This window comes from Apiospora aurea (genome assembly GCF_038362705.1).
Source record: "Apiospora aurea strain CBS 24483 chromosome Unknown utg000005l_segment0_segment0, whole genome shotgun sequence".
Classification (NCBI taxonomy): Eukaryota; Fungi; Ascomycota; class Sordariomycetes; order Amphisphaeriales; family Apiosporaceae; genus Apiospora; species Apiospora aurea.
Window position 1 is genome coordinate 140,606 of NW_027117392.1, and position 22,536 is coordinate 163,141.

The 22,536-nt window shown below is 52.3% G+C and overlaps 7 protein-coding genes across 7 annotated transcripts; 3 read left to right on the forward strand and 4 right to left on the reverse strand.

The window, feature by feature from the left end:
- Window positions 1-718: 718 nt before the first annotated feature.
- PG986_006634 (uncharacterized protein) lies at window positions 719-1,543 on the forward strand (the record flags this gene model as incomplete). Its single annotated transcript, XM_066842856.1, has 1 exon — window positions 719-1,543. One exon carries the CDS (start codon window positions 719-721, stop codon window positions 1,541-1,543), a length of 825 nt encoding a protein of 274 aa, XP_066698968.1.
- A 294-nt stretch (window positions 1,544-1,837) lies between these two features.
- PG986_006635 (uncharacterized protein) lies at window positions 1,838-4,240 on the reverse strand (the record flags this gene model as incomplete). Its single annotated transcript, XM_066842857.1, has 3 exons — window positions 1,838-3,971; window positions 4,024-4,171; window positions 4,228-4,240. The coding sequence occupies 3 exons, from the start codon at window positions 4,238-4,240 to the stop codon at window positions 1,838-1,840; spliced, it is 2,295 nt and encodes a 764-aa protein (XP_066698969.1).
- An 881-nt stretch (window positions 4,241-5,121) lies between these two features.
- On the forward strand, window positions 5,122-5,909 carry PG986_006636 (uncharacterized protein; the record flags this gene model as incomplete). Its single annotated transcript, XM_066842858.1, has 4 exons — window positions 5,122-5,296; window positions 5,410-5,497; window positions 5,562-5,695; window positions 5,761-5,909. The coding sequence occupies 4 exons, from the start codon at window positions 5,122-5,124 to the stop codon at window positions 5,907-5,909; spliced, it is 546 nt and encodes a 181-aa protein (XP_066698970.1).
- Window positions 5,910-9,863: 3,954 nt separating this feature from the next.
- Window positions 9,864-10,833, forward strand: PG986_006637 (uncharacterized protein; the record flags this gene model as incomplete). Its single annotated transcript, XM_066842859.1, has 3 exons — window positions 9,864-10,204; window positions 10,315-10,630; window positions 10,696-10,833. The coding sequence occupies 3 exons, from the start codon at window positions 9,864-9,866 to the stop codon at window positions 10,831-10,833; spliced, it is 795 nt and encodes a 264-aa protein (XP_066698971.1).
- A 788-nt stretch (window positions 10,834-11,621) lies between these two features.
- PG986_006638 (uncharacterized protein) lies at window positions 11,622-13,196 on the reverse strand (the record flags this gene model as incomplete). Its single annotated transcript, XM_066842860.1, has 1 exon — window positions 11,622-13,196. The coding sequence occupies one exon, from the start codon at window positions 13,194-13,196 to the stop codon at window positions 11,622-11,624; it is 1,575 nt and encodes a 524-aa protein (XP_066698972.1).
- A 4,804-nt stretch (window positions 13,197-18,000) lies between these two features.
- PG986_006639 (uncharacterized protein) lies at window positions 18,001-18,771 on the reverse strand (the record flags this gene model as incomplete). Its single annotated transcript, XM_066842861.1, has 1 exon — window positions 18,001-18,293. A coding segment is annotated over one exon (293 nt), but the record flags the coding sequence as incomplete, so codon positions are not given.
- Window positions 18,772-20,434: 1,663 nt separating this feature from the next.
- On the reverse strand, window positions 20,435-21,907 carry PG986_006640 (uncharacterized protein; the record flags this gene model as incomplete). Its single annotated transcript, XM_066842862.1, has 2 exons — window positions 20,435-20,590; window positions 20,648-21,907. 2 exons carry the CDS (start codon window positions 21,905-21,907, stop codon window positions 20,435-20,437), a joined length of 1,416 nt encoding a protein of 471 aa, XP_066698974.1.
- Window positions 21,908-22,536: the final 629 nt, after the last annotated feature.

The window sequence follows — 22,536 nt, forward strand, 5'->3', positions numbered from 1 at the left end:
AAGTTTAATAAAAAAATATTAATTAAATTAATAACCGGCGAAGTAATATGATGAATTTAATAATAAACTATATTAAGTTATTATTATAAAACTATATTAATTATATATATATATATATAATTAATACCGATTTCTTTTTTAAGTAACGCGAAATTTAATTTATATATTAATTTTAATTAATTTAAAGGGTAGTTTAAGTGAATTTAAAAGTGAATTTAAAAATTAATTACGATAAAAGTTAATAATAAAAATATATTAATCTTATTAATAAAGTTAAAAGCAATTAAAATTAACCGTTAAAAGGTAAATCTAACCGGCTTTTAGCTCATTATTACAGTGTTACCTCTATTTAGCCGTCGTGGCCATGGCAGCATAGGGAGAATAGGAAATAGGTGCGCTAAAATATATGATGGCAATCCGGGGATTTTAGCCCTCGTTCTAATTGGCTTGTTCTTAGCAGCCCGGTCCCGCTATTGTCGCCAATTTTCCCGTATTCCCCTCTGCTCTCCAGCGCTTGTTAGCCTGTGATCGGATTTTATCTACCCCTCCACCACGTGAAAAAAAAAAAGGTGTACGCCTCCAGATCAGACAGCGGCCAGCATATGCGCCCAGACAGACCTCCCCGAGGAAGGGATTTTCAACCTTACACAGATTACTAAACCCCCTTCGGCCGGTCTCAGAGGTTGCATCCGCCAGTCTCGCCAAAATAAAGAAGAGGATGGGCAGCATTACAGTAGAGCAAGATGCCTTCTCCTCGGAGCTGGTCGAGCATAGGTCCACTTATGATATCTCCCAGTCCGCCTCAGCCAAGATCCCCTTGGTCATCGTCGAGACGGCCTGTCGGGCTGAGAACCTGACCCTGACCACGTGGTCCTCGTCCGTGGTCATCTCAAATACCCTGCACAAGCTGGACATCCCGCTTGCCCAGCTGCGCGCCGACGCTCCCCAGGAAAACAAGACCGCTGCTGTTGCTACTACTCCTGCTACCCACCATGGCTACAAGATCCTGGAACTGGGCGCAGGTACAGGTCTCACAGGCCTGAGCGCGGCCTGCATATGGGGCTCACGTGCCTTGCTAACGGACCTGCCCACGATAGTGCCTGGGCTGCAGGCCAACATTGACGCCAACTCATCCCTCTTCCAAGCCCAAGGCGCCGGCGCTGGCTGTGGCACCCTGGACTGGAACGCCCCCTCGGATCTCTTCATCTACGATCCCGCCTCGTCCTCCGAGGTCAAGGTCGGCATCACGGAAGATAACAAGTTCCCCGTTGTCATGGCGGCCGATACCATGTACACCGAGGACCACCCGGAGCTCCTAACCCGCACCATTGCGACTTGTCTGTCTCGTAGCAAAGATGCCAGAGCCATAACCTGCTGGCCACAGCGTGTCTGTTACCTAGAGCCGTTGCGCGAGTTCTGGCGCTTGATGGAAGAACGGGGCTTAGAGGTCGCCCAAGAAGGCCAAGAGTACGCAGATTTCGAGGGGCTAGACGATGAGCCATTGCATGAATGGAGCGTGTGGAGGTGGAAAGATCTTCAATAGCCCATTTGGGCATTTCTGGAAAACCCTAGGGTATAGCCATATACTACATGACAAAACTGAAGCTGCTGGCTTCTCTAACAAGCTCGTTTGGCGCGCCTAACAATGCCCCATGGGCAGGCGGTCAAATACAGGAATAAGAAAACAGCCCATGCCCCATGTGAACCCAAAACCACAAACTCCTAGACTATGCATATCATAATCATGTACATATATTCCACAAACCGAACTCCCACCAAATGCAATGGCATGCTTGCTATAGAATGTCGCTACTCTCAAATCAAAACCGAAAAGAAATTAAGAATACAAGAACCTCGACAAGTCAACGGTCCGCCGACCTGTGATCTTGCCCATGTTCTCCTGTCCCATCAAGTCATCCGCCTCGTCGTTCTCGCTGTCTGGGATGATCATGTCCTCGCTTCCTCCAGTCTGGTGTAGAGACTCGACTTCCTCCAAGTCAACTGGGGGTAGGGGTACGAATGAAGCATTTACAGGAAGGTTTTCAAGACTCTTGCGTGCTTTACTGGGTCGTTTCGCCGGTCGCGGTGCTGTGAAGCTGGGTGTAGCTGGACCTTTTGCCCGGTTCAGAGCCTGGGATCCAATTCGTTGCAGGGGCGTCATAAGAGGGGTGGCAGGAGTCGATTTGTTGGTAGAAGGCATGGTGCTCGACGTCATGGAGGACATTGGCGTTGAGGAAGTCGAGGAGCTCGAGGACGCCGATGCCGGTGTAGGGCGGCTGCTCTGTTGGGATTGGTCGAAGGTGAAGCGACTGATGGCGGCTCTCAATGGTGTTGCTGAGGGCAATTTCCCGGTATTCGGAGCAGATGCGTTATTTCGCACATCCTTTTTGTTGTCATCCTTAGAGATAGTAAGATCGTCCTTGTCAGAGTTCTCCTTGAAGACCATGATCCCCTTGTTTGATTTGGCAGAGTGCCAGCTACCGATATCGGGAAGTTCATTCATGGCCTCCTCCACCGAGTCATCCGACATCAAATAGCTGCTGTTTCGCCTCTTGGTTTCCTTCTTGGGAGCTGGGAAGAACTTGCTCCGTTCTTTGGTGCTCACAGCTTCGACGTCATCACACAGTCTGGTCTTCTTAGGTGGTCGCGCAGAGGCTGTAAGCCTTGTCGAAGATTGACTCTCTGCAACTCTGGCGATGTTCACAGTTTCGCGGCGTGAAGTTGACCCCAGCGTGGCACCATCGTTGAGCAAGAGATTCGAGACAGGTTCGGTGCGGCGCCGGAGCACTTGGGATCTGGAATTAACAGGCTGGTTCGTATATGGACGCAGCGGCCGCGACGGCGGCAATGCTTCGTCTTCGATATAAGGCCGCGGCAAAGGAAAGACAATGGGGCGCTGTCCGTTGTTCGTCATTGAGGCGGTCCGCTGGGTATCTATCGAGAAACAGTTTGTGTCCATGTTGCCCAGGGGTATACGGCTGTGCCCATTGAAATAGGAATCGATGGGTTTGGCTGCGGGCTGCGGAGCGGGCGTGGTTTGCGAGCCCAGGCGAGGTGCCTGAGGTCGAGGGCCGACGATTGACGAAGCCCGGCGCTTCCGCGCATCAGGCGACTGTACTGCAATAATGATGTCTGCTTTCGTCATCGGGTTGACGCAACCATCGGCAATGCGCCGGGCCATTTCCGGTTCCACGGGACCACCAATGAATGCCATCGCACTGGTGTCAATGTCTGACGGAGGAGTGGTGAAATGTACCAACGCCTTAGCTTTGGGGCAGTAGACACGCTGGTAGAGGAAGGTCAATTCGGCCTGATGGAAAAGCTGAAGGTAATCGGCAGGGATGCGATATTTGCCATCGAACTGGAGCATCTTCACAACCTTTTCGGGTGTTTTATGCTTCCGCAACATGCGGTACGCTGTCTTCAAGCCGAGAGCCTTGATGCCTTCAAGGTAATCGCAGCCGTGAAGGATTGCCATGTGTCTGAACTGTTCATCGCTCCATCCAGTCAGAGTTATTTCGCGGCAAGCCCCAAAATCCCGGCGGTTGATCTCGATACAGGCTCCATGCTGATCCAGCTTGGTGATGAGTCGCTTGGCGCCGAACACCAACAAATCAGAGTCCTCCGAAAGAATCCCATTGATGATGCCCTGGCGCTCCAGGTATACCAATTGCGGATCGGCTTCGTAAGGTGCCACGATGTATGGAACGCCAACTTTCTTCAACTCTTCGATGACGGCACGAGCCATTTCGGGCGTGATATCAATGGACTTCTGGAGCTCACGGTGTGCGAGTGAGGGTTTCCCGGCCTTCAAGAGAGCCAGGCCTGACGCCCTGCTCTCTTCTCTTCGCTTGGCTCGCGATGCCTCCTCTCCTGCCTTGCTGGGAAGGAAGTCGCCATCAAAGACCATATACGGATTGACGCCAAAGTGCTGCAGCATACGGACACGGTTCATCACGTAATGCACATATCTGCGAATTGAGTCAGCAGGTGCCCAAGACCGGGAGAGGGCGGTAGACAGACTTGCGCGTGGGTTTGCCTTCCGCGAGTTCAATGGCACATGAGATGGACCCCCTATGTAGCCAGCCATAGCCATCAACTCCTAAGGTCTCACCCTTATACTTCTTGATTTCAGTGGGCTTTTGAATGGACTTGAGTAGCGGAAGAAGGCCTGTGGGCAAATGTCAGCATGTTATTTATGTATGTTCTGGAGCGATCTGAAATTACCTGAGATACCCATGCTGTCGAGCAGCCAGGCTGAGATATCACTAAGATCTTCTAGTGCCTTAGACAGCCATTAAAAACTACCCGACTTCGAGGCCGGATCAAGCCAGTTGGATCTTTAGAGCAAAGGGCAATTGTACTTCAAAGCGAGGTTGGACTGGGGTGAAGACGCCCAGCCGTGACAATCGGAGTGTTTCGATGCCCGGGCCTAAATCGACTTGTTTGATTCCGTTCCGCACACGCGCCGAAAGTAAACACCGAACGCCAAAACACAGGGGTGTGTGGCAAGCCTCACAAGCCTTGAGCAAGAGTCGGGAACGGGAGGGCACAAACACCCACCAAATGCGGACTAGACACACTGCGGAAGAATTGGAATATGGAGGACGTTGGATGCAGGTCGGGGGGGCGGATTCGAGGTGGCAGTGAAGTGCAGTGCCGTGAGTGCGAGTGTGAAGGGCGATTGTTGCTGCTTATGAGATGGACAAATGAGGAAGCCGCCATTCTGCCAACGCGCCTATTAAATTGGTTTGGTCGATTAGCCCACGTCCTCACCGCGTTGACCGCGACTTCTAGGGCGGGCGAGAATTAGGGAGCCACGCTAGCCCGGGTTAGGCCTAGAGGCGGATACCACAGCAACGGGTCCCCTGCAATCACTCTATTCGGCCCCTACCTGGCCAGAAGCTGGCTTTGCCTGGTAAGGTTCAATGGGACGCAAAGGTCAGTGCGCCAACAGACAGCCAGCTAGCTCGACCGAAAATTGATCAATGGGTGTTTGCCCCACCATGGCCATTTGATCCATGTGCAAGGCCGTTCTGGGCAGAAGGGAAAGAGAGAAAAAAAGATTTCCTATCTGCATCACCGGAAGAACATCCAGTCCATTTACCCTCAACCTCAAAAATGCCTCCGAAGACTACATTGGAAAAGGCGAGGAAGGCCATCGTCAAGAAGAAGGGCCAAATCGACGCCATTCACCAGTTTTCCAGGGACTCCAAGCGACTCCACCGCGCCGCAGCCAGAGACGACAAACTCGACAAAATCGCATCTGCCAGGAGGAAAGCCGATCGGCTATACCGTTCGTCCACCCCCCACCAATACCCAATCCAGCCCCCTTGCTTTCACTCACACGCGCACTCGGGGCACCCTCACTCATGACCACATGACACTGACGTATCTCATCGCATCTAGTTGAACGGGCCGCCTTCTTTCAGGAAGCCGTCAAGCAAAATGATCTGAAGCCTCTGGAGCTTTCCGTTGTGGAAGAACTGGTTAAGACGTAAGTCGAATCCACCGGAGTCCCCCTGAAACTCCGAACCCCTTTATTGACTTTATGCTACAAGATATGTACACCAGTACGATGAGGAGCTCAGTGGCCTCAAGAAGGCGCGCCGCCCGGGTCGTCCCGCAAGCACAAAGGAAGACCTCTTGAAGGTCAAGATCAGTACTCTCCAGAAAGAGTTTGAAAACGGATTCTGTGCGTTACACACAACTTGATGCTATGCCCCCCCTTATTTTCAAACCCTGCTGACCGACTGACAGTACTCCCCGACTTGACCACGGAGGAGAATGTGCTGCTACTAGATCGATTCGAGGGATCGTGGTCATACCTGACCAACCTCAAGTGGGTTAAGCTCGCGGAGGGCGGCACAGTCAAGCCGTCGACCTTCCCGCCGAAAGGAGACCATTAAGGAGAACCTCGGGAATGCAGTCTCGTCTTGCTCATGAGACCAGGCTCGCACCTTTTTTTGTTTGCCGACTTTGATGTCGCGTCGGCTGATCTTTCCAATCTATCACCAGCATTTGGGCTGCTGCATTCGGCGTATGGCGTTTCTGAGACAGGTCAAGACGGTTTTTTGTCAACTCCCCATGATGATTCGTTGGCAGCGGCTAGGTACATACATATACATATACATACATATATATAAGAAGCATGTGCTATCGCGGCCACCACCTATTCCTTCTCATCACAGTCGTGGCATCGTCATAGGGCGGATAGGGGACGATAACAACGCTGCATTTGGGTCACAGCATAACGATTGACCCCCCTCGGTGTCGGCTGGGTCTTGCGCGATGCGCCTCGCATGCCGTCTTCACCTTCACGCTGCGTGGCGTATGTAGGCATTTTCGTTGCTTGCACGGGGCGCAACATGAACCCGGTCTCTGCCATGGGGTCTCGCCCCAGGACCTCCTGCCGTGACACGCGAGTTAAGCGTTGCGGCTGCTGTCGATCGGCTCTCCGCATCCGCCCATTGGTTTGTTTGGACGAAAGGGTCGTCTATTTGAAATCAGCAGCCACCCGCGCGTGCACTGCCTCAGCCTGCCCCTCCCCCTCTCCCCGGATCATGACCCCAGGCCGCGGCTCCGGCAGCCTGGACTCGAGGCCTTACCCCAACCGCCACGGCCGCATGAAGGCTGTCTCCCATACATAAGCTCGGCTTCTTGCTAACGTCGGGTCGAAAAGAGAAAGAGTAAAGTGAAACATGGCACAAAGAAGGCTTTCCTTGGCCCCGATCAACCATCATCAGCTCCCAGACGCGGCTAGATGCGCAGAATACTACCGCCCGAATTCCATCGCCATGTTTCTCTGGGGAGCAGCGAAACGACCGTTTCTCCTCGGCGTCCACGGTGGGACCGCCCACGCAGCCCTAGTAGTGTGTGTACTTAGGCAGTTTACTGATGGCTGGCTTGAGAAGTCACTTGCCTTGCATCTATCTATACTTAGTCCTCAATTCTTCCGAATAATCCTATTGGCTTTCAGCGCTGCCTCCCACCAAACCCCATCTTACAAGAGGGGTGACACTTGAGAGAGAACGTCGATCTCATGCATGGATGAGATGGCAAAGCAAGGAAGTCTCCTAGTATATAACGGCAGCCAAGTCTCATCTGCTCCGCCCCTCATGACGATCTTCACTGAATATGTCTTGTCACTTTCAAGACCGCATACACGAAATCTGTAACTGTCCAACATCACTCTGAACCTGTCAAGTATGCATACAGCCTTCCAAATGATGAACAAATCTGATCTGATATTTGACAGATATGTGCCAGTATATCACCCACTCGAGAGTCTGCCTCGTCTGCAAGCACGAAGACACAGTCCTGATCTCGGAGAAGCACTGCTCCCACGCCAGACGCAGTGGCGTGTTCGGGAGCTGCGGACGGGGCATTAGCAATGCAACCAAGAGCACGCCTCAACACTGCTGGCAATGTAGAGAATACCCGATAGCATCGGTCATGTACAGTGGGACGAGATAGCCTTTGGGTTTGTCGGGACATGTACACCGCCAGCAGTCTGAGACTGGGCAGCGTGTACCCCCTGTTGTGATTTCACGATACGGCGTTCAGGGGCTGGGGACGTCAAGATTTGGGTGGTCTTTGTGTCTGTATGGCGTTTTTTTTTTTTTTTTTTTGCTCTCGGTGACGAATCATTGGCTTTCCACGGCAGCAGGGCGGTCTTCATGCTACATTCTATTGATATTATTCATCATGAAATTTCGGTGTTTTGCACGTGATGACATTTGGAGGCAAGGTCCTGTGATTACTGATCACTGACGCTTACCTCGCAATTTCAAGTACGGGCGACCTCCAGGCCAATCAGCAAATATGACAATGATAGAAGACGACAAACTAATCATAATAGCAACAAATCTGACAATTGAATGGAAGACAAAACAAGAACCTGCCAGCCTTGGCCAAGGGACCTGTTGAGCCGCTCTCGATCCACGGATCTCCGCCTCGGAACTCCATCAGGGATCGATCGATACCGGTGCCCAAAGCCAAGTAGGACGACCATATCCTCCAGAACCCCATTTCCTCGCTATATGTTACCATCCACGAATCCTGCACATAACCGCCATGTTCGGCCCACGGCAGATCGGCATAACGCCGGGGGGATCCATCAGCGGAGAAGCCGGCCAGCCATATTACATAGACCAGATGGTATCGCAGCAGGAAGCGCGATGTGTGAGACGGCTGGCAGCCCGGCGTGCGTTCCCGCACGTGGCTACGCTACACCGCTAGACGACTATAAAGTCTGCTGCTCCCGTGGACAGATGGCTGTCGTCCACTCCCACCCAACTATATAGGTCTAGACCGCTATGCCTCAGAGGAACTGGTTCCGCGGGTGAGTCGTATGCACGTAGAGATCGCAAGGAGTCGTTTTCCCCGGGGCTCTGGTAGCTAAGCCTAATGCCACGGTGTTGCCCGAAGTAGCTCGCCAAAAAGGGGTGAATGAGAACACAACCCGTGGTTCTACTGAGTAATACTCCTTGGTAAGCTTGCATTACTTCGTGTATACAGCATAACTGGGCCTTACTGGTGGAAGTCGTTAAGAGTACATTATTTTAACGTTTATACTATCCTTGTCTTGCTACGTAGCCCTGGTTCTGTATAGGTAAAATTAGGGTAATAGTATGCTAATTACCTATGTAAGGATGGTTATATTCACAAATGATGACTGTATATATTAGTGCTTAATGGTAATGGGATTGTTTTTTTTACTGCACTTGCTAGAGTGCCGTTCAATTCTTTTCCCCTTAATCTGTAGCTGGAAATTTTGTTTTGTCAGAGGGCAACTAGAAGAAGCAAGCTGTTTATGGGTATAACTTTCCTCGGCAAGAACCCATAGGCCTCCGTGTGTTAAGCTGGCGAGGCATATTACCAGGCGACAAATAAATATAGCCCCTCGTACATACACTGGGAAGGCGCGTCATTTCAAGCTGCGTTGCACTCCGATCTCTGTGTTGCCTTTATCTACCTTCTATCTGAGTATTTGCAGAATACTTGTCCCTACCTCGACCCACACCGGCCGAAAGGTTGCTGAGGAAAGAAGCGTAAGTAGGTACGCTATTATAGGCCGAGTACATAGGTATTCACGAATCCTTGCCTAGCTGTGTCCTCACCCTCGACTCAATGGCATTATCATTCAATCGATCATTTTACGCAAGCTCTTATTCCTGTGACTGTTGGGAAATGGTATCCAACATCCCAACTGCGGTCTATGGAATTCGGGTTTAGCTAATTAGCTTACTGGTGCTGTTGAGATATGAGGCTATACCAAGCATAATCAGCAGAGCCACTGGAGAAATCCATAAGCAACACGGCGCGATGACGGAGTGGTTAACGTGATTGACTCGAACTGGCGATATCAATTTCCTTCGGGAGCGCAGGTTCGAATCCTGCTCGCGTCGCAACAACTTTTTGGCGTTTCTCTTTCTTTTTGACATGCGAGTCGCGAATTGTTGTCATAAATACAAACCATCCATAACTTGGACACTGACGAGATACTGATAGGGGCTGTTAGGAGGTCTAATAAAGGGCAGTTGCGGTACGTACTTCTGAAACGTTGAACTCGGGCGATATAATCAGCTGCCACTAGTCCGCAAACAGCAGCACTTGTGGCCCGTGCCGCAATCGATTGGGAAGGGACTTCTTTCTGGGCTAGCGGGCGCCAAAAATTTCCATGGAGCCCGTTGGAAAGCTGCATCATTGGAAGGGAAGAAAGCTCATCCCGTCCATCTTTTCCCACGATACCCCCAAAACTGCCACTGCACCTTGTAGTAACGACTCCTCCCACCCAAACCTCCCACTTCACATTCACCCCTCCTCCATCCGTCTTCTCCCACCACACAGCAACCGCCAAGATGATGTCCATGAGAGCCGTCGCGCGCTCCGCGCCCCGCTCCATCAGCCGCCTCAGCTCCGCCGCTCTGCGGCAATCCACCGTCGCCCGCTCCAACGCTCTGCTGAAGGCCACCACCGCATGGGCTCCCGTGCGCTCCTCCCAGTTCGCCTCGAGCTTCTCCACGACGCCGTTCCGCGCAGCGCCCGCCGGCGAGGTCGACGAGGAGCTCTCGCTCAAGCTCGACAGCGAGCTGCAGTTCGAGACCGAGATGAAGGAGAACGAGCAGCTGCCCGCCAGCATCCAGGACTTCCTCGACAACAGCTCCTTCGAGCTGGTCGACACCCCGGCAAGGAGGACGTCGTCCTCAAGCGCAAGTTCGGCAACGAGAAGTAAGCCATTTGTCCCCCTCCAGATAGTACTCTGTTTTTCTTCTTCGTCCCAAGTAGCTAACCCATGTGCCCCGCACCCAGCATCACCGTCAGCTTCTCCATCTCTGACCTCGCCAACTACGAGCCCGATGACATCTACAACGAGGACAGCGCCCTGACCGACGAGGACGCCGAGGGCGGCCAGCGCTCCGCCGAGGCCGAGGCCGAGGCCGAGGGCGAGGAGGGTCTCGAGGGCGAGGAGGACGAGCCCGCCGTCCCCTGCCGCCTCAACGTCGTCATCGAGAAGGACGGCAAGGGTGCCCTCAACATCGAGGCCGTCGCTCAGAACGGCCAGATCATGGTCGAGAACTTCTACTACTTCAAGGACGCCAAGCTCGCCCACAGCGAGACCGCCGAGGTCAGCCACACCGCCCAGGACACCTACCCCGGCCCCCCTTCGGCAGCCTAGACGAGGACCTCCAGATCCTCATGGAGCGCTACCTCGAGGAGCGCGGCGTCACCCAGGCCCTCGCCGTCTTTGTGCCCGACTACATGGACGCCAAGGAGCAGCGCGAGTACCAGGCCTGGTTGAAGGAGGTCAAGTCCTTCATCGACGCTTAAGTCAAGTCCCGCGAGAAGAAGCGGTACCGAGGATGGTAATGGTGTATGATCAAAGCAGAACTGGGAGAACGAGCACGCAAAATCTGGCGACAAGAGCCGTGTGTGCCGGTGTAGGGTGGAAGGAGGAAAAGAAAAATCTCTTGTATAAGTTTCCACTCATGACGACTGTATGTGTATAATACCTACGACAAACTACGACAAAAAGGACCAAATGATTCCCTGGGAGGGTTTGGCACGCAGCTGATAAATAATCCAAAAAAAAATCAACGTCTCTCAACTATTGAGGTTGTAAATGGAGCACAGATGCATTCGTTCTTCATCCCTTTTGGATGGCCCAGAGACCACTTCTGGACGGTACCGTACGACAAGGAAATGTATGCTATCAGTTTGCAGTCTGGGAGAGCAAGCGAGTAGGCCCACAGCAGATCATTATTGGTTCATCTTTCAATTCTTTGCTCGAGCAACGGGTCTCTTCTGATAAGTACATTTGGTGTGGATAGTCGTAACATTTTGTGAAACGGTCGCCGGGCCATCATGCATAGTGAGTAGACAAGGCCAGCAGTCCCGCCATTGAGGAGAAGGTCCAATGCCAATCGATTGGCGGCCCTCCAGGTTTTTTTTCTTCTCCCCGTATTGTGTGTGGTATCAAACATAGGTTTAGGAAAATAGAGGAAAATAAACGTCATGTCGTAAACAAGGAAAAAATAATAATACTAAAAATAAACACTGGAAGTCCTTTGGGGCGGGGCGGGAGTGGTGATTTCGGATAACCGTGAAAGGAAGACTCGCTAACCTATGATACGATCAACCCACGACAGCCAGGTTTGGTCTGCGCATAGACGGTCCATGGCCGCCCGGGACAGGCACACGAAAAGCTCCTGGCTCTTCGATGATGCCGCGGCAGGGAGGATGAGAGCGGTGTTCAAGGTCCACGTCGGCAGGCCTCTCCTGATCGCATCCGGCTTCATGACGGTGACCCCGGGTATTTTCCACTCGGCATCGGCTCCAAAGTGCCGCCACGTGTTGAAAGCCAAGTAGTTGGACTGCCTCGGATCCGAGTTGACGCCTACCAGTCGGGGGTCTGGGCAAGCCGCAAGCATCGCCAGCCGCTGTTCCACATACTTGTCATCAATCGCATCGATTGATTGCGTAATCGCCGGGATGATGTCGGCCAGTTGCGCGGCGTCCTTGTCCTCTGTCGCCTCCATCAGCCTCGCGGTGGGCACGGTGGCAAAGGTCGGAAACGTGGCATTTCCGAGGTAGTCCTTGGTCTGATCAATTAAGGCCCGGTATTTCCAGTTGACCGAGTTCCAGAGCGTCGCGACGTCCCTCTCTTCGGTCGAACCTATATACTCTTCAGTTCCTGTGCGAGCCCTGACAATATGAGTAAATGCTAGGGCTGCTAGACAAGCGTAAGTTGAAGACACCTCGTTGTCGCTCGGCTCCGGGCAGGTGCGCCGTTGAAGCTCCTTGATACGTTCATCGGAGAAAGTGAAGATCTTGCCGACTTTGTCGATTTGCTGTAATGGGGTTACGCCCTCAAGAAAACTCGGCTGCGTGGGGCCGGTCTTGCCTGGCAACATGGTGTATTCGGGGCACCTGGCTACGAGATCCCGGAAACCCTCGCTCGACGTTATTTGTTGGTGGGCGAGATTGGGAAAGGTTGGGCTCGAAGGTCCACGCAGTATGTCACCTCTTGTCTCGGCAGCAAAACACTCGAGAAACTCGCGTAGAGTTTCTCCGTCGCACACTGCATGCTGCAAGTTGCAGACTAGAAAGAGACCGCCGCGGACAAACCGGGCGTGAACGAGGCATGCTGGGATAGGCTTATCCGTGTTCTCAAAACTGACAGATGGCTTCGTCGACGGGCCTAGGAAGAGCTCGGCGGGAAACCCCTTTGACTTCATCTCGTCGTACCTTTCGCCTTCGCCTCCCCTTGACCATTCGAGTGGGATTTCGGCCTGGGGAGCCTGTGCCTTGTGGATTACTCCGGAGCTAGGGTCGACGCGAAGCCGGGCGGCGAAGATTGGCCTCTTGCGGGCGAGGCCGGCCAATCGTGCCTTCAGATAGCTCCAGGTATTGTGAATGGGTTGACCGTCGTGTGGGAAGCAAAGCACCACCGAGATGTAGACCCTAGGTGCGTGCTGGTTCCAGATGGATAACGGCACCCATTCGCCGCCTTCGACATCATCGCGCTCTGGCGTGGGCGAGGGGTAGGTCATGTGAGTCCGATCTTGACGACCGTTCCGATGGGGAGAAGGGTCTCCTTGAGTTGATGCAGGCCGGTTTTGTGTGCGCCTTGAGGCCGGAAGACATCGCAGGATGTTCTGCTGGGAATGGTTTCCGCCCCGAAAGTCCAACATGATGGCGGGATGTTTGCTGACAGACAGCGGGTTGTGTGGGTGTATATGGGTGTGTGCTGATGGCGGACAAGAGAGGTATTATATAGTGCGGTGCTGGAGGGTGTAGGCGAGAGACGGTGGTTTATCGTGTAGATAGAAAATCATGTCTCGAGGTGGCCGACGTCCAAACAAACTTATCATCTCTGCTTACTCGCCACTGAATGCCAAACAGTGGTGACGTACGAGCCGCAAACAGCCTCGCACCTGGGTTTGCCCTCTGGAAGATCCGGCACATGATCTGCCGCGCTGCGGTATCTTGACCCGGTGGTGAGCCCTGGTCTGGGATGTGGACAGAGAAAAGAGAGGGAGAGGGAGAGGAGGTGAAAGGAGAGACCTTTGGGACCCAGCTTCGCAATAAAGGACGGCCAAAGTAGCCAGCGTGTTTCAGGGAGGAGAAGACAATGTATCGATATTTGCGGCGGCCGGCCCAATGCGAAGGTGCGGTGCTGTGGTGTGCTGTGCTGTCGAGCGCACACCGAGTATTCCAGGAGCGCATTGCATGCCGAGCCCATGGAGAAGAGCGGCCATGGCATGGAGATAGCAGCAGCAGCGGCGGCAGCAGCAGCAGCAGCACCTGCTCAGGTGGCTTGGCGGAACCCGCAACGTTGGGCTGGTCGCGTCTACCCGAACGGGCGAGGTGCAGATACAGTTCCGTCATTCCACGTAGCTATCCTACACTATGCTACAGTGCGTGCGCAGGCTGTGGGCATGGCAATATGACAGGACACAGATCGGAGGGCGGGTTTGCGCCGTCTGTGGTTTGCTGCAACCTCATGCTGGGCCCATCTTCAGCCGCCTTAGGGCCCGGGATGCCTAGGATGCTTCCATGCTGGGTCGCCCTTTGCTCAGTTCGGTCGTTTCGTCCTTTTTTTCTTTTTTTCGTTCTTTTTCTTTTGGGCCGTCGGTGGGTGTGCAGTACTTGCAAGCACTCGTAGTGGGTGCCGTGCGAGGTGCGCAATCGCCGTCTGTCTTGTGCTGGTGCTTTGCCTATTTCCACCGGGGCCCCGCGTGTTCGATTTCCTGTTCATCGGCTTCGTTTCCATTGGGATTAGCGGCAGGCGACGAGGTGGATTGCATACATACTTGCAGTAGCAATAGTTGGTAGGCCCCGTGGCCGAGAGGCCGAGAGAGCTAGAGAGCTAGAGACCTACCTTCTCTGTCGGTAGGGGAAAATGTAGAATGGTAGGGGCACAGTCTGGCTGATGGTTCGGGCCATGGCCATGTTTGTTTGTCTTTGTTGGTGGCCAAGTTTGATGATATGATCTGCAAGCGTGTGCCATTCGAGGTGGGCGAGGCCACTGTGACAGGGGGGAGGGTCTTGGGTCGTCTTGGTAGGCTGCTGTTGTTGCTTTGCTGCTGCTACTGCTGCTGCTACTGCTGCTGCTGCTGCTACTGCTCGGGTTGGTAGGTTCCTGGTGTCTCGGCTACGCTTTGGGGCAATGGGACCAAGGTATTTGGAGGCCTGGGATTCACGGAATGTTGCTTTTTCTTCCATCTCGTTTCTTTTTCTTCTTTCTCTGCGCATCTGCTCAGTTGCATTGATGCGCACTTCCAATCCAACTGCCCCGACCAGCATTTAGATGAAAGAGCCGCCGCCAGCGAGCACACACCGAGCCACCCCGGTTTCCGTAGCTCCATATTGAGTTCAAACGCAAGGGGGATCGTGGATGATCAGCATTCCGTACAATCACACAAACACTGCTTGCCTTTTTTTTTTTTCTTTCCTTCTTACTCCTTCTCACATTTTTTTCTCTCCCTCTTAGCGTCTTTCTCTCCTCCGCGGCATGCACGGCTTCGCCAGCCGGGCCACGGATGACACCCGGCGTCCAATGAAGTGGCGCCATCACGACCAGGGTCGACACAAGTCTAGCGACTCGATGTAACCAGACTCTGGCGCCTCACGACCAAGATGCTCGTGGATGCTCGTGGGTGCCCTCCTGCACGTGCCATTTGGTGGGCAGCCCCTGCACTTAGTTATTTTCGGTTATGTACGTATTTGTACGCACCTGCAGTAACAAGGAAACGGAAAGAAGCAGCGGTCTGTCTATCTATCGGACTGCTCGGCCTGGGCACTCACAGGGATACGATACTGATATCAGAAAGAAAGGGAGTCAAATAGGATGGTTTGCGGCGCAGTATCCAACTCTGCCTCTCTCTGTATTGCACGTGCGATCGTGAGTGAGGCCGCATTGACTTTTTTTTCTTCCTCCCTCAACTCTCAAACCCGTTTCCCCCTCTCGTTCCTCTCCCGCCGTCTTCTTGGTTCTGGCATTCAGTCCGCGCCGCACTGGATGGAGACTCCGGTGGCTCGCGGATGCATCCGAACCGTGACCCATGGAGCTCAGGAACGCTCGAATAACTAGTTTCATCATATCTACGTGATTGCGCTACGCAGTCTCACATCTGTCGCCGGCACTCGACGCGACCTGTTTCTCCCTCAAGTCTTGACAAACAAACGACCAATAACACTTAGGCTAAAGCCAAAACGTACATGCAATCACCGCCCAGAGAGATGGATGCGCCGTGCTATTCATGTAGGTGAGTATGCAGGTATATATGTAGGTAGTTATGCGTTGGTCGTTGTCCCAGCGCCATGTCAGACATTAGGGCTGCATGTGACCTGCTGGTGACAGAGACGATAGAATTGGAAAATGGGATAGATCAGGTACTTTCCCTCATGCAGGATTCCCTTTTCGAAAGGATCGTCTCCGATTCACCGTACAGCAGCAGCGGGAGGCGGCAATCCCAGACGTGGGCGCCTGAGTCCCACGCCGTGGCGACCAGGGATTCCGCGCCTGGGGCGGCCTTGGGGAAACATACGGCCGAGTACATGTCGCCTGCTTTGCCTGTTCCACTGATACTCCCCCTATATTTCGATCTGCTAATGGATCGGTTACAGCAGTTCTCGGCCCTGAGACTTGGTGAGCCGAGCAAGGGATCAGCACCGTCGTGCCCTTTCGGGCCCCCAGTGCAGTGCTCCAGAACCCTCGTTGGATGTGTGACTTATGACGAACATCTTTCAAGGCAACGAAGGCTTTCTGACTCGAGTCTCAACTCGGATATGTTTGCGAGACGTATCTTACATCATGGCAGTATCTGAGTGGCCCGGCCTAGCGGAACACATCTTTCGCCTCTGGTATGATTCAAGCAGCCAGGCCTTGATATGTTCTCAACGTGGTTTGCGCTACTAATCCGGGCGCCCAAGTAAGGGCGCTCAATCTCTCCTGCTTGCACAGCTGAGACTGTATATGGCCGACGACACATGGTGATCAGTAAACATTTTTTCGTCCTCGAAACTGACAACTCCCCAACCGCTCAGCTCACCATCATATTCAAGATGATACGACTCACGTGTCTGTGTCCTTCATTCCCGCTGCTAGTGGTGCCTGATGGAGCATGAAAAGCAACAACTCATTGCGTTTTCTGACTTTGATATTTGTACCTTTTCCTTTGGCAGCCCTATGGAAATGGTTTCCCTCACTCGTCCATCCGTTCTTGGCACACAGCAGTATCCCCTTGAACACCATAACGCTGCTTTTCACCAAAACGCTTTGTACTGTACGGAACAGGGAAAATTTAGTGGTGGAACTGTGACGTTCTTTACCGTTCCTAGAGTCGGTACTTTATTTGATTGGCTAAACTGCCCTCGTACCGTTTCGCACGGCTACTTCGATCGTTTTCGGAATGTATCGTACGGAAAGCAGCGTTATGGCATTCAAGGGGATAGGGCAAGGGGGGGTCCGTCGCTAGTTGCACCGGCAGGAAGTAAGGGGTGACCAGCCCCCAATCGGAGTTTTCGTTGTCGATCAAACTACGTAGAATGTACGGGACTATCCGAGCAGATGGCTCTAAGGCCCTGCGTAGCATCCCGTATCAAACACCCCCTTTCCGTCCACGGTACATCAAATTTTCTTAAAAACACCTTCCAGGCCAATATCTCTGTCTCGCCCAATGTATTTCGACTTACAATAAAACAGCTCCCTTTATTAGAGCAAACGGTACTTCATCAACACTTTCGGCATTTATTCCTTTAGCCAACACATGGGCCAAACGTACCGACTTCTCCAGTGTCAGCCGTTTCTTTGGCGAGGTTCGCCTCAATCGAGGGGTGAAAGAAAAAAAAAACAATAGCCCATGTTGTTGTCTTTGAACAAAGATACAAACAGCCTTTGTGTTTCGGCTTCTGTAAACAATGGGATGTTTCTCTATCGGCCCGGAAGATATAGATAGAGCCGATCGCCGGACCATCGGTCAGCCGACCTTTCCCCGTCCGGTCTTTGGTTCGTTTCGATCCACGGATGCCGACGGGAAAAGAGACATTTGTGTTCTCGTCGGCCTGTGGTCTTGAGGTCATGTACACGGGAAAGTAATGCAAAAGAGCATCAAGGATTGAAGTCATTCACTACCGAGATAACGAAGTTCCCCTCATCTCAAATTTTGCAGCAAATCACGGTCTAGAGGCACTCGTTCAAGGCAAAACACCAAGTTACTAGTTCAAGTACCTATCTACATACGTATCAAAGCCTGGGGTTACTTCGGGCCGCAGACAGCAGCTGGCTCACGAAGCTGGGGTCACTCTTACCTGATTTTACCTAGCCGCTAGCACTGGTTGCTTACCCTCTATCGCTACTCAATGAAGTCAAAAGACAACCGACGAGAATGATGACCGCCATCGCGATTGCGCTGAGGTTTCTGTGTGGGACGCAAAGAAGAAGGCTGTCGATCAGCTTCCTCGCACCCTAACTCACCGGCATTACGGCTCCTGTCACCCTTCCGGTTGATTCTTGCGGTGCTCAACGCCCCCGATATATTCGGCTTCTACTTGTTCCTCCCACGGCTCGCTCTCATTATCACGATCCACCGGATACTTGCAGCTACGGCACTGATGAGGGATGACCCCAATGCATGGGACCTTGAGATCCTTCTCCACACGCATAGCGCCGAACGGGATCACAGGAGTTGTTGCCCCAGTTCGGTTGAGCTTCAAGCCCTTGGTAAGCGGCTTGAACGTCTCTGACGACCAGCGTAGAAGCTCGTGCCCGGGTTGCTGACTGATTCCTATTATCGTTCATATTCTATGCCAGCGTCTCTGCTGTATTCAACCAGGGATAGATCACGAGGGTGTTGGACACGATTGGCAGGCGAGGCTGCTCTTATTTTGAAGGTAGACATTATATATTATCCTTTACGAAGAGTTTTAGCTCCTTTTAAAAGCTAGTTCTAAATATTATAGCCATTATATATATAAAGAATAACATTATAGTAAGGCTGAATTCTAAGTTTATATCCTTCTTAAAATTCTTTATAGCAGCATGGCTTCGTGACCTATAAACAGTGATTTTAACTACAATATACGAGTCTTTATTACAAGACTTATTGTTTAAACTTTAAAGCGATTTATGGGGTATCCACGCGCCATGTAGTACCCGCGGATGCCGCCGGCAACGAGGTGGAATTTGCAGCATTATAATAGTGTCTATATGTTCCTGGAAGCGACAAGACCCCATCCGTGGCGGAATAGGCCTGCCACACTGCACCAGCTCCGATGTTCTGGGCTGGTTGCTCCTACTAGTCAGCTCCAATTACACCCTTAGGCCAATATATATCGGTATTAACTTGGCTTTACCTACCTTCTGATCCTTAGAGTCTGCAACTAGAATGTTGGCAAGGGACGCTATAATCATAACTACCATCAGAGGTTTGGGCCTGGATAATCAGAAGACCCTCTCTGTCGGCTGAGAGCCAGGAGCCAGGCATTCCAAGGCAACTAGTTGACGTCATAATGATTGCTATCAACCCAGTATACGCTGACTCAGCCGCAGCTTAACCTGACCATAACTTGACTTCCAACCACACTCCTATACTTGATTCAATCAAGTTAATTCAGTTATAAATATCAGTGACACGACTCAGGATAGAATCAATGCTTTCAAATGACTACATCTGGTGTCCGATTTGATCTGCAATGACCGGCGGAGTGTCCACTCTTCATAACCCATCTAACAGACAGGAGGTGTTGGACGTCTCTTTCAAGACGGGAAAAGAAAGTCCATATATGTCAATAATCCCTTAGGAAGATATCAACGAATGAATGGGCTTCATATGGACGCATTGACATTGACGGAGGAGGATATGGGGCAAAGGGGACAAGACACAGCTGACGACAAGATTTGGCGATATATGGTCCGGTAGGGCCTGCTATCCAGTCATGACAGGGGCTCATCGCCCATTGGGAACGTTGCAGCGACAACATGAGACCACAACAATATGGAAGGGATGTATGTTCGTTTCCTGGGCAGCAGCAAAGAAGAAGAGAGATATGTTCCAATCTATGAATGGCAGCCTCCTCTCCAAAGCGCCCTGCCCTGTCCTGCCCGTCTTATACCACAGAGAAAAGGGGCCATCACATATAGGTAATACCTAGTAACCACATGACATAACAACCAAACACCACACATGCCAACAACAACAACAACGCATGACGACATGCCATAGGAAATGACGACTCTATCCCAGTATAATATCAACCTCGCCTTCCCTCGCCTTTGCCCTTGCCTTTGCCCTGCCACTGAAGCGCAGTCCATTCTCCAACGCCAATTGTCAGTAAGAACTACACGCGGGCGAGCCGCTGATACGCAACGCAACCCCACCCCCACACGTCATGCACATGTAACAAAAATAAAATCAGATCCGATTTCCATCGAGATGGACCGTGTCAGTTTGCTCGGGAACTTTGTTGTGTCATTAGAACCCGCAAGACTCAAGCTGTATGTAGTCTCTTGCCCCCATCTCGCGGCGAAATTACCAATTCTGTAGCCGTCTCATCGCCCCGAAGAAATTCTATCCGGGTATCATTAATGTTGGCCAATTTGGTGGCTCTAAATCATGCCACCATCATCGTGTGCAGCATACCCCATCTCCCAAGAAACGAGACCGCGGCCTGCCCCTAGGTTGAAGATGTCTTCCAATCTTCTAATAATCATCTCGTATCTCAAACAATCATGTCGGCGTCGATAGTCCCGTTACCACGACGGGGAGGCGTCAAAAACCCGACCAGCCGGACCCGAATGTATAAGAGTATTGTTTTTATATTGGCAGATGATCTTGCCAACGGCTCTGAGCATCAATTTCAGCTCCAGAGCCCGAGTTAAAGCAATGCGTCAGCCGAAGCTATGCAACGTATAATGTTTCCTGTCGTCTTAGGACCTCTGTGCAACGACTTCTCGAGCATAAAATTCGACCAGCATCGTGGCATAAGCTTCGAGATCTTCGACCGGAACAGCGAGACGGAAGTCGTTAAGGAGCAGGAATTGCAGCTCCAGGTGGTTCAGCTCGGCCAGGGGCAAACCGCCAACCTAAGCAATGTTAGCATCTGAACATATCCTAGAAGAGGCCACAGGAGCAAGTCGTACCTTGGCATATCTCGAGTTGGTGTAAAACACATCAGAAAAGAATTTACTGGCGCATGTTACTCCAGCAATAATCAATCGATGGATATTGAAGCTGTCCACGACGAAATACGTTGCGGGCGAGATCGATGTGGGACTCGTCGCGGATGGAACCCTCTGTCGCTTTAGGCGGGCTTCCCCGCCCTCGTCGTCATCATCGGCTAGATCAGAGTCGGTCTCGTCACTTTGCTCGCCCTCAGCGTCCTTCATTTCCGTATCGGCATCTGAGTCGGGTTGCGCCGTCTTAGCAGCGGAGTTGTGTTGCGCCGCCGATTTACGCCGGGTTTCCTCGGCTTCCATAACCATGCTATTCACCCGCTCGGTCATACGATCGAAGTAGACCAGCAAGCTCAGGAAAACCTCGTACGTTGTTGGGCAGTACTTGTGGATTCTGCTCAAATAACTCAGAATTGTAATGGCAGGCACATTCTTGCCATGAAAGGCAAGCACTGAGCTGCTCAGAGGGCTCATGGTCGCGCCGTCATTGTTGTGACTGGCGGCCGTCTGTTGATGCGCGGCGTTTCTGTGCAGGGCGTCGTGCTGAAGGTCGTTGGTGGTTGTAATCTTCGTCAGGAGCGCAGCAACCATTTCGATGATGTCGCCAATAGGCATGCCGCTGATTTCATACTTCATGGCTTGTAGCGGAGGGTCCTGGAGTATACCAGGCCCGTTGCCTCCATTCATCAAATCCGCCTGGGCGAGTTCGCGGATATGGGCCAAATCCCGCACGACAATGGTATGGCCTTGCGAGGAAGAGGCATTATACGGTGTGGCCCGAGGCCCGGCCGATAGAGGATTGGTATCAGATTCAGGAGAAGGCTGCTGCTGATGTGAAGACGACCTTGACGTTGCAGAAGACGCGGCCGTCTGTGGTTGGGATGCCATGGATGCGACCGAGTTGTCGCTCCCATGCTGCGGCCTCTGGCCAGTCGACGATGACGAATCGGGTGGGGAGGGGAACCGGGATGCGCCTCCACTCGTAGATGCCGGTTCTTGTTCTTGTGTAGGCAAACTGTCTGTTTCGGTGGCGACAGCAGGTGCAGGTGTGTCCAGGGTTCGTTTCGACGCGGTGGCGCTCGGGACTGTGGAGGGTTTGTATTTCGGGGATGTGGAGGGGCGAGTCGTGAGGGGAGGTGCGACCTCCCTGGGGCGGCTTCTCGATTCTGATCGGTAAGAGGACTCGCGGGTGTGGGAATGATCGTGCTGCAAGCCCGAGGCCATCATATTATGGAAACGAGAATGATCCGCAGCGTAGTCGCCGATTACAGCCGCCATCTCATTGGTTTGTCGTAGGGTGGAAAACTAGGAATTCGTACAAGAGGTCGGCAACGCTATGCGCGGGCTGGGTATCATGTATCTGTGGGATCGAGGATGTTGGTCAGTTGGCTTGTCCTTGGTCTTTACAGCATATCCAGGTAATAGTAGGTTGTTGAAAACGAGAAACGAAATGAAGAAGGAAAGTATCCCGAATAGGACCATGGACGTCGGAACGAAAGCAGCTGTAAGGCACCAACAGATCAATCACGCCACCGAAAGTCCGTGAGTCCAACGCAACGCCAACGTTGAATGAATGGCATAGTCATCGATCTGGACAACTCGCTGGTTTTACAGTAGCCACATACATGACGCACCTTACGGCGAACGGTCTCATCGCACACACGGATCTGGGGGAGGAGAGCAAAAAAAAGAAGAAAAAAAAGAGAAGCAACAGTGACGGTCTAATTGACGGGCATCGACGCTCGCCTCCCCAGGTACTAATGGCACCAAGCTCCCACATGTGCTATGCGAATGCACGTGTTTCAGTTCTCACATAGCCTCTGCTCCATCCCGCTCTTTGAAGCAGAGGTGATGCC